Raw genomic sequence first — 12,899 nt, forward strand, 5'->3', positions numbered from 1 at the left:
GGCATTTAAATTTCTGAATATGCAATGCAAATTTAGAAATCTCAAATTCGCAAATACATAATTCAAACTCCAAATGGAAGCAAATCTATCCAGTTGTTGCAGAGAAAAAAAAACCTGTTCTTTTAGCATTTGAAAAATCTTAAAATCAAAGACAAAACACCTTCCTATTCAGAGAGAGTCTTATTCAAATTGACGTTTCTTTTCTCAAAATATTTTTTTTGACCTTTTAAATTTGTTTCATTAGTTTCAAATTTACTGTCACCCTAATTGCTTTCCAACTGAGCCCACACAATTGTGAAGGTAAAAAGTGATGTGAAACCAAACCTGATCGAAGTATTTTCTATTTAGGGTATCGAACGTCTTCGGCAGGTTTATGCATAAGTCTGCTGCAGAAAATCTGCTGAAGACGTTCAGCAGCAGCAGCGTTGTGAGCGATGAAACAAGAAATTTGACTTACAAAGAGAGATAGAGAAGGTTCTGTTTCAGTCATCTTCTATGTGAGCTCGGTCGGAAAGAGTTAAATCATATTCTTGTTAATCAGGTCATAACAAAGCTACAAGCAACACATGAATCCTGCCTTTCGAGACAAAATCTTTACATCAAAAAGGTTTCATTGGATTGTAGGAGGCTGCTATTGGTGCGAAATGACATAAAATCCATCCCAGGCGACCAGCTTTTTTATCGCTTGCGGTGACCTTAAATCTAAAAATGGAGAAAACGTGTTGCGTTTCGTCGGTTTATGAATTTTTAATACCATAAACGCGAGATCGATGGCGGTGTTATTATTCTCCCATCAACGAACAACAGAGTAATTTTTTGGCTTTACTTTTGCCTGATGAAAAACAAATAATGTCAACGATTTGATTTAAAATTAGTTTATTTGACACGGCACGATACATTTTCTGTTTTACTGAGCCGAGTACAATTCGTATTAATTCTACGTTAGCAGGGAAAAGAGGGAGGCCTTTTTTTATTCTCGCGGCCGACTACGAGCTAGTGGGGATTTAAGGTGAGAGGAGGGGAGATACAATTTTGACTTAAAACTATTTTGGAACTTTGTTTTTCAACTGGTAGAGCAATTGTATTCTTGTTTGTTGTGGGTTCAAAATAGTTGTGTAAGCATAGATGCGGGCTCTTCGTTTCCGTGTCTTCAGCACAGCATATTTGTATCCTTAATCTGACAAATAGACAAAGAAAATTTTAAATTTTAATGTCAGCGTTTTTCAGAAAGCAGTATAGCTGTGTCATGTACTGGAGATCACAGCTTCCCAGAATGTCTCTAACGGGTACGTTCGGTTGTTTTCCTCGGGCCCGAAGGGAATCTAAAAGCTCGGACCTAACACCACAGAATTCGGCACACGACCAAACAACATGCTCGATGTCATGGTAGCCATCGCCACAAACGCAGTGATTACTGTCTACAAGCCCTATACGAAAGAGATGCGTGTTTAACGTGTAGTGATTGGACATAAGTCTGGACATCACGCGAATGAAGTCCCGACCTACATCCAACCCCTTGAACCATGCTTTCGTCGATACCTTAGGAAAAATGGAATGTAGCCACCGTCCCAGTTCATCTGAGTTCCATGATTATTGCCAACTGTTGAGTGTTCTCTGACGCAAAATGCTATAAAATTCATCATAAGCAATTGGTCTTTCATAAATATCGCCATCAATAGCACCCACCTTAGCTAAAGAGTCAGCCTTTTCATTACCCGGAATCGAGCAATGAGAAGGGACCCACGCTAAGGTAACCCGGTAATTTTTATCTGTTAAAGCACTTAAAAACCGCCGTATTTTCCCCACGAAACACGGGGTGTGCTTTACAGGCTTCATCGATCGCAGAGCCTCAATGGCACTGAGACTATCTGTGAAGATGAAGTAGTGGTCTATGGGTAGGGTTTCGATTATTCCAAGAGAGTACTGAATAGCAGCAAGTTCTGCAACGTACACGGAAGCAGGAGCATCGAGTTTGTAGGAGGCAATAAAATTTTCGTGGAAAACACCGAAGCCAGTGGACTCATCTAGATAAGATCCGTCAGTGTAAAACCTTTTATCATAATTAACATGTTTAAACTTATTGGAAAAAATCTTAGGGATCTCTTGGGGTCGCAATTGATCCGGGATACCAGAAATGTCTTGTTTCATGGTGGTGTCGAAGAATATAGCATTATTAGAAGTATCTAAAAGGGCGACATCGGAGGAATCGTATGAAGAAGGATTAATATCTTGAGCCATATAGTCAAAATATAAAGTCATAAATCTGGATTGAGATTGAAGGTCCACCAACCTCTCGAAATTTTCAATTACTAATGGGTTCATAACTGTGCATCGAAGTAGCAACCGGTAAGAGAGATTCCAAAAATGATGTTTCAACGGAAGAATACCCGCTAACACTTCAAGACTCATTGTATGGGTCGACTGCATGCAACCCAAGGCAATACGCAAACAACGATATTGTATTCTCTCTAATTTTATAATGTGCGTGTTCGCGGCGAAGCGAAAGCAAAAACAGCCGTACTCAAGAACTGACAATATCGTTGTTTGGTATAACCCTAGAAGGTCTCCTGGGTGGGCACCCCACCAAGTTCCGGTAATCGTACGAAGAAAATTAATCCTCTGTTGGCATTTTCGTGTCAGATACTTAATATGACGAGCCCAATGGCATTTAGAGTCGAACCAGACCCCGAGATATTTAGCGACTAAAACCTGAGAGATCGTTTTACCCGTTAGTAGGAGCTGCAGCTGAGCTGGGTTATGCTTCCTAGAAAAAACGACCAACTCAGTTTTCTCCGGAGAGAATTCGATACCCAGCTTAAGAGCCCATTCAGACAAATTGTCTAAAATATCTTGCAATGGTCCTTGCAGATCGCTAGCCTCGCTACCAGTAATGGATACAACGCTATCGTCTGCAAGTTGCCTTAGCGTGCATGAATTTGCAAGACATTCATCGATGTCATTGACGTAAAAGTTATATAAGAGAGGACTTAAACATGAGCCCTGGGGAAGGCCCATGTAACTAATTCGGGAAGTTGTCGAATCGCCATGTGAGAAATACATATGCTTTTCTGACAACAAATTGAGCAAAAAGTTATTTAAATTTAGTGAAAGTCCCTGCGAATGAAGTTTCGCGCTTAAAACTTCTACAGAGACAGAGTCAAAAGCCCCCTTAATGTCCAAGAACGCAGAAGCCATTTGCTCTTTTCGAGCAAAGGCGAGTTGAATTTCAGTAGAAAGCAACGCTAGGCAATCGTTCGTCCCTTTGCCCCGGCGAAAGCCAAATTGAGTATCTGAAAGTAAACCGTTTGTTTCGACTCATTTGTCTAACCGTAAGAGGATCATTTTCTCCATTAATTTCCGGAGGCAAGAGAGCATCGCAATCGGCCTATAAGAATTGTGATCAGAGGCAGGTTTCCCGGGTTTCCGAATAGCAATGACTTTTACCTCCCTCCAGTCATGCGGAACAATATTTAGCTCAAGAAACTTGTTGAACAAATTCAACAAGCATTTTTTTGCAGAGTCGGGTAGATTCTTCACAGGTTGAATTCTATCTAACCCTGGAGCCTTATTGTTGCACGACAGGAGAGCCATTGAAAATTCCAACATCGAAAATGGAGGCTCTTCCGTAGTTACTATAAACGCGTCGCGAAAGGTTTTCTGTTCCAGTACCTTCGCGCGTACAGCACAGAGCACTCTTTGTCCCACCATTTGTTGGGAGGGCGCTGTCTAATCGTTACCCCGGGTATCGGTTTCGTCTGAGCTTGAGTCGCGGCGTCGATTATCAATCCAGCTAAGAACGCGTATTCTTCCTCCAAAGGTAGTTCCTCGTGAGTCTCGATAGATTCCGCTATAATAGACTCATAACGCTTCCAATCAATATTACGTGTAAGGTCGTAGGAAATATTGATTGGGTTCGGGGGAGTTGAACCATTAGCAATTGATATAACGATTGGAAGATGATCACTACCGTGGGGGTCGTCGATTACTTTCCACTGGCAATCTAACGCTAGTGATGTCGAGCAGAGGGATAGGTCAAGCACGCTTTCACGTGCTGGAGGATTAGGTACACGTGTCGCTTCCCCAGTATTCAAAAGTGTCATATTGAAGTCGTCGATCAAGTTACAAATTAAAGAAGATCGGTTGTCGTCGTACAGCGACCCCCATAGCGAACAGTGAGAGTTAAAATCTCCCAAAATCAAAAAAGGTGCGGGAAGCAATTCTGCTATATCAAGGAGTTGCTTCTGTTCAATCCGCGCGGATGGGGGAATATATAACGAAACAAGGCAAAGGTCTTTTCCATTCATATTCGTTTGAATGGCAACAACTTCAATATTCGAGATCGAGGGGAGGTCGATTCTGAAAAAAGAATAGCACTTTTTAATCCCTAAAAGTACCCCTCCACCGTGTGAGTCTCGATCTCGACGAATGATGTTAAAATCGTGGAAATTAAGTTGGTCATTTGAATTGAGAAAAGTTTCACAGAGCGCGAACGCATCACAATTGTATGTGTTTATCAAATGTGAAAATAAATCAAATTTGGGGATGATACTTCTGCAGTTCCACTGTAACACAGTGACAAAATTCCTAACCTCTTTCGACGTATTAGTCATCGAAAGATACGATAGCTGAAATGAGGGGCCAAGTTGCTGTGAGTTGCTTCAAAAAGGTTTTCACTGTAGGGAGAAGGGCAAGAAGAATCTTTTGAAGGGGATCTGGTATGTTAAATGTTTTAAATATCCAGTCCACAATATCAGAGAATTTTATGAACCCTGTTTCTTTTATGTCTTCTGATCGAGAAATGGGTGCACGAGGGGTTTTTGGTGCCCCAGGAAGCGGTGGGTACTCCTGGTTTGGTTTGAAATTAAAACCGGGGGGTACTTGCTTCGGTTTTTCTTCACCGCTTCCTTTTTGTGTTGTCTTATTGGTCATTCAGCTAGGGGTTATCTTTCGGCCTTTGCGAGAAAGATTAAGAGAGAAGAGCATTCTCCTCTTCCTAGATCCCTCTGGCAAGACATAAGAACACCCTTCGACGGGATCGTCAGATGTACCCTCATCGGTTGGCAAAAAGGAAAAGATGTTTCCTGTCGAGGGTGGCTCAGCCCTCTTAAGCATTTCTGCAAAAGAGCGCTTTGATCGTTCCTTAAGGGAACGCTTAATTTTTTCCTCGCGCTGTTTGTACGCGGGACACGCCGAAAGGTCATGCCGAGTTCCCTCGCAGTAAAGACACTTCTTAGTATCCTCACTGCAAGCGGTCTCAGCATGATTGCCTCCGCACTTGCTGCAGCGTGCCTTGTTGCAGCAGTAGGTGGTTGTATGGCCTAACTGCTTGCAATTTTGGCAATGCATGACCCGCGGTACAAACAGGCGTACAGGCAGACGAACCCTGTCCAAAGCTATGTAGCTCGGCTGTGCGGATCCGGCGAATCTCACCCGGAAGGAATCCGAAGGGAGGAATTTCTTCTTCCCTTCTTCGATGGATACTGAATGCAATTGCTTGACATCCAGTATCTTTACATTTTGAATCAGGGGGTTCTTGAAACAGCCAACCCCGTGACGCAAAATGTCATCGACCGTGAGGCTTCCTTCGGTAACCACACCGTCGATCTCCACGTCCTTGGCAGGGATGTACACGCGGTACTCCCTTGTAAAGAGCTCGTAGCTAGCAATTTCGTTTGCTTGCTTCAAGCTACTCATGACAACTCGCAGTTTGTTCGGCCTCACCTTCGTAATCTCGGTTACGGCCGGAAACTGTTTTGCCAGGTCTTTGCCTATTTGAATTATATTCAAAGGTTTTTTTATGGGCCGGAAGTAAACAACGTAGGGACCGCTAGCGGCATCTGGGTAAGCTTTTACCCGTATTTCCGGTACCCTTGGTACAGGGCTAGGTAGCGGGGATGGTACAGTGGAAGGTAAGGGAGAACTGCTGGGGTAAATTTCAATTTCTTCCCCATTTGTTTCCACATCCAGGAAAAGTAGCACCTGCATGTCGTCCATTTTGCGGGAGCGTTACGCTCTACCGCACACAAACGATAAATATTCGAATGTGTGGGGGGGGGGGGGGGATCAAATAGTTGGTATTAAATTTTAAAAACAATATTTCAAACTACAATAGATCAAATAAAAAAAAACAGTAATACTAATAATAATAACAATAGTAATAATACACTAATAATAATAATAATAATAACAACAACAATAATAATAATAATATTGATAGTAATAATATTAATAATGATAATAATTCTAAAGTGAATACTTCACCGAACGTCTAAGTCACGACCTCTCGGCTGCTAGTAGGATCAATCTGGAAGTGTGTCTCCGCAGAACAAACAATGACGATCCAGCTTCGTGTTGTAACACAGTGGCCGTGGTCTTGTAGATGCCACTTGTTGTTGATTTCCACTCGCTCGATCGTATGGTGGTCAGTGCTGCTAGCGGAGTAACAGCGGTGCGGGGGAATTATTCTTGCTGATATATCAGCTGCGTATCGGATCACTGGCGGGGTAGCCTGCCCCTACCAGTGTGCAAAAGATGTTTCTGCCGATATATACTGCAGCCTATTGTTATCGCTCTGCACAAGAACTAACCGACAAAAAAAAAACACCCGTACGATAACTCGTGTATTGTTATTTTGCGACCTCAAACGGAGATGAACAATTAGCGTCTAATCGAGACGAAAGCAAAACAACGAATGAATGTCAACGATGCTATGCGGAAAAATTTATTCCACTCACTAGACTGTAAATTCTAAAAGTTTTTCGCTAACCGCACTGATAACACACTAAATGCCACTCACCTGCGGATAAACCGCTCGACAGGCCGTGATCGTCCTGACAGCCCCATTATCGCTTCCACCTCCGGTCGCACTAAGCACGCTACTGCTACTGCTGCGGATGCTGAAGCTGCCGCCACTCGCACCACTACTGCTGCTGGAACTTAAACTACCGCTAACGCTACTACTGCTGATGCTGCTACTGGGTGCCGTAATGAGACTCCACGCATCGCTTATATCACTGAAGTTGTGACCGACAGCCGCGGATGACGCCGCCAGGTCGTCCAGGTCTTCCCCGCGGAACACGACGGCCGATGCCAGCGGTCTCCGCGATATACTGATCTGCTCGATGACGTCCGAGGCGCAGCAGGAATCCGGATAGGTTCGGTTTACGTGAATCGGAAAGTCCTGTGTGGAAGAATGGGCGGAGAGGGGAAGAGTGATTAAATTATACTGCAGCTTCACGGAAGGATACTAATTATATCGGGACGGGCACTTGTAACACTATCCGAAGTAATAATCCTTCTTCGTGATGCCAACAACGTTGTTCTCTTTATGATTATCATCGCCATCAACATCATCGTCATAATTACGAAAGCGACTGAATCACAGATGACAGCTTATGTGATTTTGATTTGGGTGATTCTTAAAAACTGTTGAAATATTGTTTTTACTTACAGTGGAAAAAAAAATGAAATTTTATTCATACTAATGCAAACAAAAGGTTGCAACATAATCTAATTTTCAATTATTTTACCTTTACCTTTTTCCTATCTAAATGACCAGCATCAGAAGTGGAATAAAGCTTACCACACTAACTAAAATATTTTATCTTTGTTCAGGGGTCAGCTGTGTCTTACGTTTGGAATTTTAAGCTCAGCACAAGAAATTTATTCCCCCGCTCGTACCAGTTTATCACTGGAAAAGACAGGAAATTCAAGAGTGCCAGCAATAGGGAAGTAATTAAGCTATATTAGATTTCATTTAACGGTAGCACATCCGCCCCATGCCCCATCCGGTGTACGTATGTCCGTACCTACATAGGCCAGGCTCCAGTTGTGCCTTATGTTGGCTTCGAAGATGCATGAGAAGTTTACCAGCTGGGATTCATGATTCATTGCTGCAGCAATAAATAGCATAAATTTAAGCATTGCATGATACCATCGCACAACTGGAGCACTACCGTCGGTCGGGTTGATTGCTCAACTAGTGGGCCCAGACGGGCGACGACGGTTTCTTGCAAGATTTTTGATGACTGTAATCAAATCACATTTTGACGACTGTAATCATTACAAGTAATCAAACCTATTGACTGGCTGCGATGACGGCTGGACTGGATGTTCTAGATTATCGATCGTAGAAATCTTTTCGCGGGTAGTAAATTAGATAATTAGAGGCGGTGCATTTTTGAACAAGGTATTATTTTGCGTTGAAAAAAAAAAACTTACTCCACCAACAGAATTGGAACCTCAAAAAAGTAATTAAAAATCCCTAATTTTAAACAAGTTATTATCCAAATAATAACTTTATTTGACCAGAGAATTTTCTATGCTAGCAAAACATCTCTAGTCAAGTTAAAAACATTTAGATTTGTTATCTATAAGCTTTTCGATTTGAAACAGGATTTAGGATTTATGATTTATGATTCTGAATTTCAATTTCAACTTAAGGATTTGTGATTTTCAGAATTGGGGGTTTCGGGTGATGGTGTTCAAGATTTTCTGATTTTAGGATTTCGAGATTTCAGGATTGTTGAAAGATTTTATGAATCGATGATTCAATGATTTTAAAGTTTGAGTGTTTCAGGAATTCAGGATTTTGAGATGTTATGGACTTACGATTTTTTCATTTATAAAATAATCGATATTCAAGATTTTGGGATTTCAATAACACTAGTTTAAAGGATTTTGGGATTCTAGTATTTTATGGTTATTAGATTTGGGCATCGAGCCATTTTAAAACTTTGGAACTAAATGATTCCATGGTTTTCAGGTTATGCAGCTTTTAAGATTATTGTCTTATAGGAATTATTGGAAATTTTGCTGATTTAAAGACATAAGGATTAGAAAATTTAAGATTTTAAAAATTCAAGGAACTTAAAATTGTAGATTCAGGACTCAAAGATTGCAGAATGTAAGACTTTGAGTGTTTACGGATTTAGGTATTTGGTTATTCAGAGATTCAAGCATTTAAGGATTTGATAATTTGAAGATTCATGATCTTGGCGATTCAATAATTTAATGGTTTGAGGATTTAAGGTGTCAAGTATCCAATGATTTGAGAATTTATGGAATTAAATATTCAATGATTTGAGGATTGGAGAATGTCTGAAATTAGTTATTTAGGAATTTTAAGATTTAAGAATTTGATTACTTGAGGATTCAAGAAGTTTAAAATGTAATGATTTTTAGAGTATAGAGCTTCGTTATATTAAGATGGATGGATTTTAAATTTAAGGATTTCATGATCTTCGGGCCCTTGAATTCGGCATACAAAATTCAAATTTCAGAATTTCGTTATTTGTAATTTTTAGGGTTTGGGTGGTATTAGTGTTCAATTATAATTTGACGTTATTACGATATTATGATTTGATAGTTTTAAAATTTTATTATTTCATGAGTTGAGGATTCTAGAATATTCAGGATTTTTTTGATTTTATTTTTTCTTGTGATTTGATGATAACACTGGTCAACACAGGTTCACTCAAAAAGTTCAAAAGCTCAAACGGGAAAAAATGAAAGATTATTGCTATTAAATCATTCCTGTAAGTTTTGGTGTCCCCACTTTTTTTTAGAGACTTAAATGAGTTTTCTCGTAAACATAACGTTAGAGCGACGAACCCGGTGAGCAATTACTATTCGACACTCTCCCGTAAGTTGACGCGTTCTGGTAATGGCTACGGGCACCAAAATTCATAGAAATGCACACTTGGAAAAATGAACCCAGATTCCCACTAATTAGAAGCTGCTGGGCTGGCAACCTGAAATATAGCATTTCTTATGTAAAATTGGTCAATAAATCGGTTTGCGATAGTAACATCCTGTGCAGGGCACGGGAAAAGGTCTATATTTCCAAAAATACACAAAAATAGGGTGAAAAGGAGCAAAATAGACCATTTTCCGTGCCCTGCACAAAATGAAACTATCACCAATCGATTTATTGACCAATTTTACATAAAAAATGCAATATTTCAGGTCGCCAGCCCAGCGGCTTCTAATTAGTGGGAATTTGAGTATAGCTAGCATATTTCATTTTTTTCGATTTGAGCTTTCAAAATACACTTTTTTCATTTTATCGACCAGTGTTATCTAGTTTCCAGGATTTTGGAATCTTGGTATATTGAGATTTGAGGCTTATCGAATTTCGGGATTTAAGGAGTATTTCAGAACTTTCAGTATTTTAGAACTTCAATTCACCGGGACACACACAAATCACATAGTTTTGAGGTTTTACACTTTTAGGTTTTAGTCTTGTACGATTTTAGCATAGAGAGATTTAAGTATTAAGGTATCTCAAGATTTATAGATTTAGTGGGTTAGGGATTCACTGATTTAAGGCTTTAAGTAGTCAAGTATTAACTGATTCTAGAATTCTAGGAATTTAGTATTTGAGAATTAGAGGATTTCTGGAGTTAGTTTAGGAATTTTATAATTTTCAAGCATTTTATAATTCAATGATTTTTTTTTCATTTTAGGACATAAGCACTAAATGATTTTAGGCTTTTTGGACCCTAGAATTTGGGACACAGGATATATTTTTTATTATTTTGAATTTTAGGATTTAGGATTCCATAATTTGGAGTTTTGGGGTATTAGTGTTTTATGATTTTCGGATCTAAGGATTTTGAAATTTTAGGATTTTTCAAGAGATAGAGGTTGAAGGTATTAAAAATTGCAGGAATTAAAGATTCGAGAATTTAAGGATTTAGATTTCATTCAAGTATTTTTTGAGGGATTCAAGCATGCAAGGATTCAGAAATTTAGAGTATAGAGATTTAAGAATTCAAGGATTTAAGGATTTGTGGATTTAAAGATACAAGAATTTAAGGATCTCAGGATTTAAGCATTTAAGTAATTGGGGATTTGAGAATTTAGGTGTTATAGGATTAATGGACTAAAGTGTTTAAAAATTTAGGGATTTAAGGATTAAATGATTTAAGGATTTGAGGATTTAAAGATTGAAGCATTCAAAAATTTAAGGATTTAAGGATGCAAGAATTTAAAGAATGAAGAATCTAAGGATTTAAGGCTTTATGGTTTTAAGGATTAAGGGGTTAAAGAATCAAAGGATTTAAAGATTTTGAGGATTTTAGGATTTATGGAATTTTGTATTTAGGCATTTGAGGATTTTAGTGAATGAGTTTTGGATTATAGTATTTTAGGATTATTGATTTCAAGGATTTCATTATATTAGAACTTAAGTACCGTGTAATGAGGTGAAATTGATCACCTGAAAATTCGTGATAAAAAATACTAATCAAAAGATATTGCTCTTACAACACTAGGCAATGTTAACGTGTCCTTAAACGCAACTTTTGCATGATTCACATACCTGTTGAAGTTGACCCTTATATGCCCGGTGCAATTTTTCATATTTTCGTAAAATTCTTCTAACTCAGTCAAAACTCAATCAAATTTGATCAAACAAGTTACCAAATAACAAAACAAAAAGGAATTGAATTTACTTAAAGTAATCTTAGTTAGGGGTTAATTACGTTAAATTTGGAGAAGTGAGTTTAGTTTTATAAAAGCTCAAAAAATGTAATTTTCAACAATGATCAGTTCATACCATTAAAGAAATACTGATGAACTGGCAGGAAACCACAAAGAATTTCATTTCAGAGCTAGTTTTTGAGCTTTTGAAACAAACCGAATTGAAATCGGTCCAACGACGATCAAACAAGAGCAAATTTAGCAAAAAGCAGCTCGTGAACCAAAATAAACAAGTTTTAACCTGAAATATCGTTATTTTCGTTTCCAAACTAGCTGTAAATGATATTTTTCAGCACAGAAATCATCATTTATCTCTAGCATATAAAAAAAAGCACTTTGCCAAAAGAATGTATGGATTTCAATGGTAATCAATTTCACCCCAATTTACCTCATAGTACCTTATAGGATTATCGAATTTATTTCATTAAGTAGACAATATAAATTTCACCAATAGCCAGAGAGGTTTACTGGAGCACATACCAGTACTTGTTTTAAAATTATACTATTTCGGGAAAAATGTACAAAAGGCTAGTTAATTGGGAATTGTTATAAAAAAATAAACAATTTCAACCCCGTTCAGGACTTTAGATTTGCAATCTGAAATTTTAAAATTAATGTAATTAGTGCGTGAAGTGTTTTACAATTTTAAATTAAGGTTTCAGCATTTTAAGACTTCAGGATTTCTGGGTTTCGGGATTTAAGCATTTTATGACTTTAGAATTTTTGAGTTGATGGTTTTTGAAATTTTAGAATTTGAGGATTTAAGTGTCTCAGGGTCTATGATTTTTAGAACTTTAGATATATGGATTATTGGAGTTGAGATTTGTGATTTAGAGTTTCGGGATGCTAGGGTTTTGTATTGTAGGTTCTTGGATTCTAGTGTTTTTAAATTTTAGATTCTAGGATTCTGGTATTTTCAGATTTGCGGTTTCAGAATTTTACAATGTTAGTGTTTTAAGATATTATTTTATGTTTTATAATTGAGAACGCAGGGGTTTTATATTTTCAAGATTGTTGGACCTCGGAACTTTACATTTTTGAGTTTTGAGTTTTGCGAATTAGGTAATTCAGGATTATTAGTATTGAGGAGTTTCAGGATTTTGGAATGTCATGATTTCTAAACTAAAGAGTTTGGAATTTTTGGGATTTTAGGGTTTTGAGATGTATGATTTTGGGATTTCATTAATGATCCTACGATTTCATGATTGATGGATTTAAGGATGCGTTTAAAATTTTTGTAATTTTTGATTTTTGAAAATAGAGATAAAATTAGTTTCGAACTTTAGGGTTTAAGCTATTCGAATTAAGGATTTGGGACCTATTTCTAAAGTTCGTTAAAATGCAGTGTTTGAATTTTATCAATTAAAAATTGGAGTAGTAAGGTTTTTGGATTTGTAAGAGTATAGAATTTTTTC

At 38.1% G+C, this 12,899-nt stretch overlaps 2 protein-coding genes across 5 annotated transcripts in view; one reads left to right on the top strand and one right to left on the bottom strand.

The window, feature by feature from the left end:
• LOC129729470 (pseudouridine-5'-phosphate glycosidase-like) overlaps window positions 1-12,899 on the top strand; it is a 106,704-nt gene that overhangs the window by 78,803 nt on the left and 15,002 nt on the right. The window lies entirely within an intron of this gene.
• The window catches only part of LOC129729467 (uncharacterized), a 502,529-nt gene that overhangs the window by 50,280 nt on the left and 439,350 nt on the right, over window positions 1-12,899 (bottom strand). For all 4 annotated transcript variants that reach the window (XM_055688058.1, XM_055688057.1, XM_055688056.1 and 1 more), the window contains exon 10: window positions 6,797-7,180. In XM_055688058.1, the coding sequence (XP_055544033.1) occupies window positions 6,797-7,180 (384 nt within the window). The remainder of the gene's footprint in view (window positions 1-6,796; window positions 7,181-12,899) is intronic.

This window comes from Wyeomyia smithii, chromosome 3 (genome assembly GCF_029784165.1).
Source record: "Wyeomyia smithii strain HCP4-BCI-WySm-NY-G18 chromosome 3, ASM2978416v1, whole genome shotgun sequence".
NCBI classification, from domain to species: Eukaryota; Metazoa; Arthropoda; class Insecta; order Diptera; family Culicidae; genus Wyeomyia; species Wyeomyia smithii.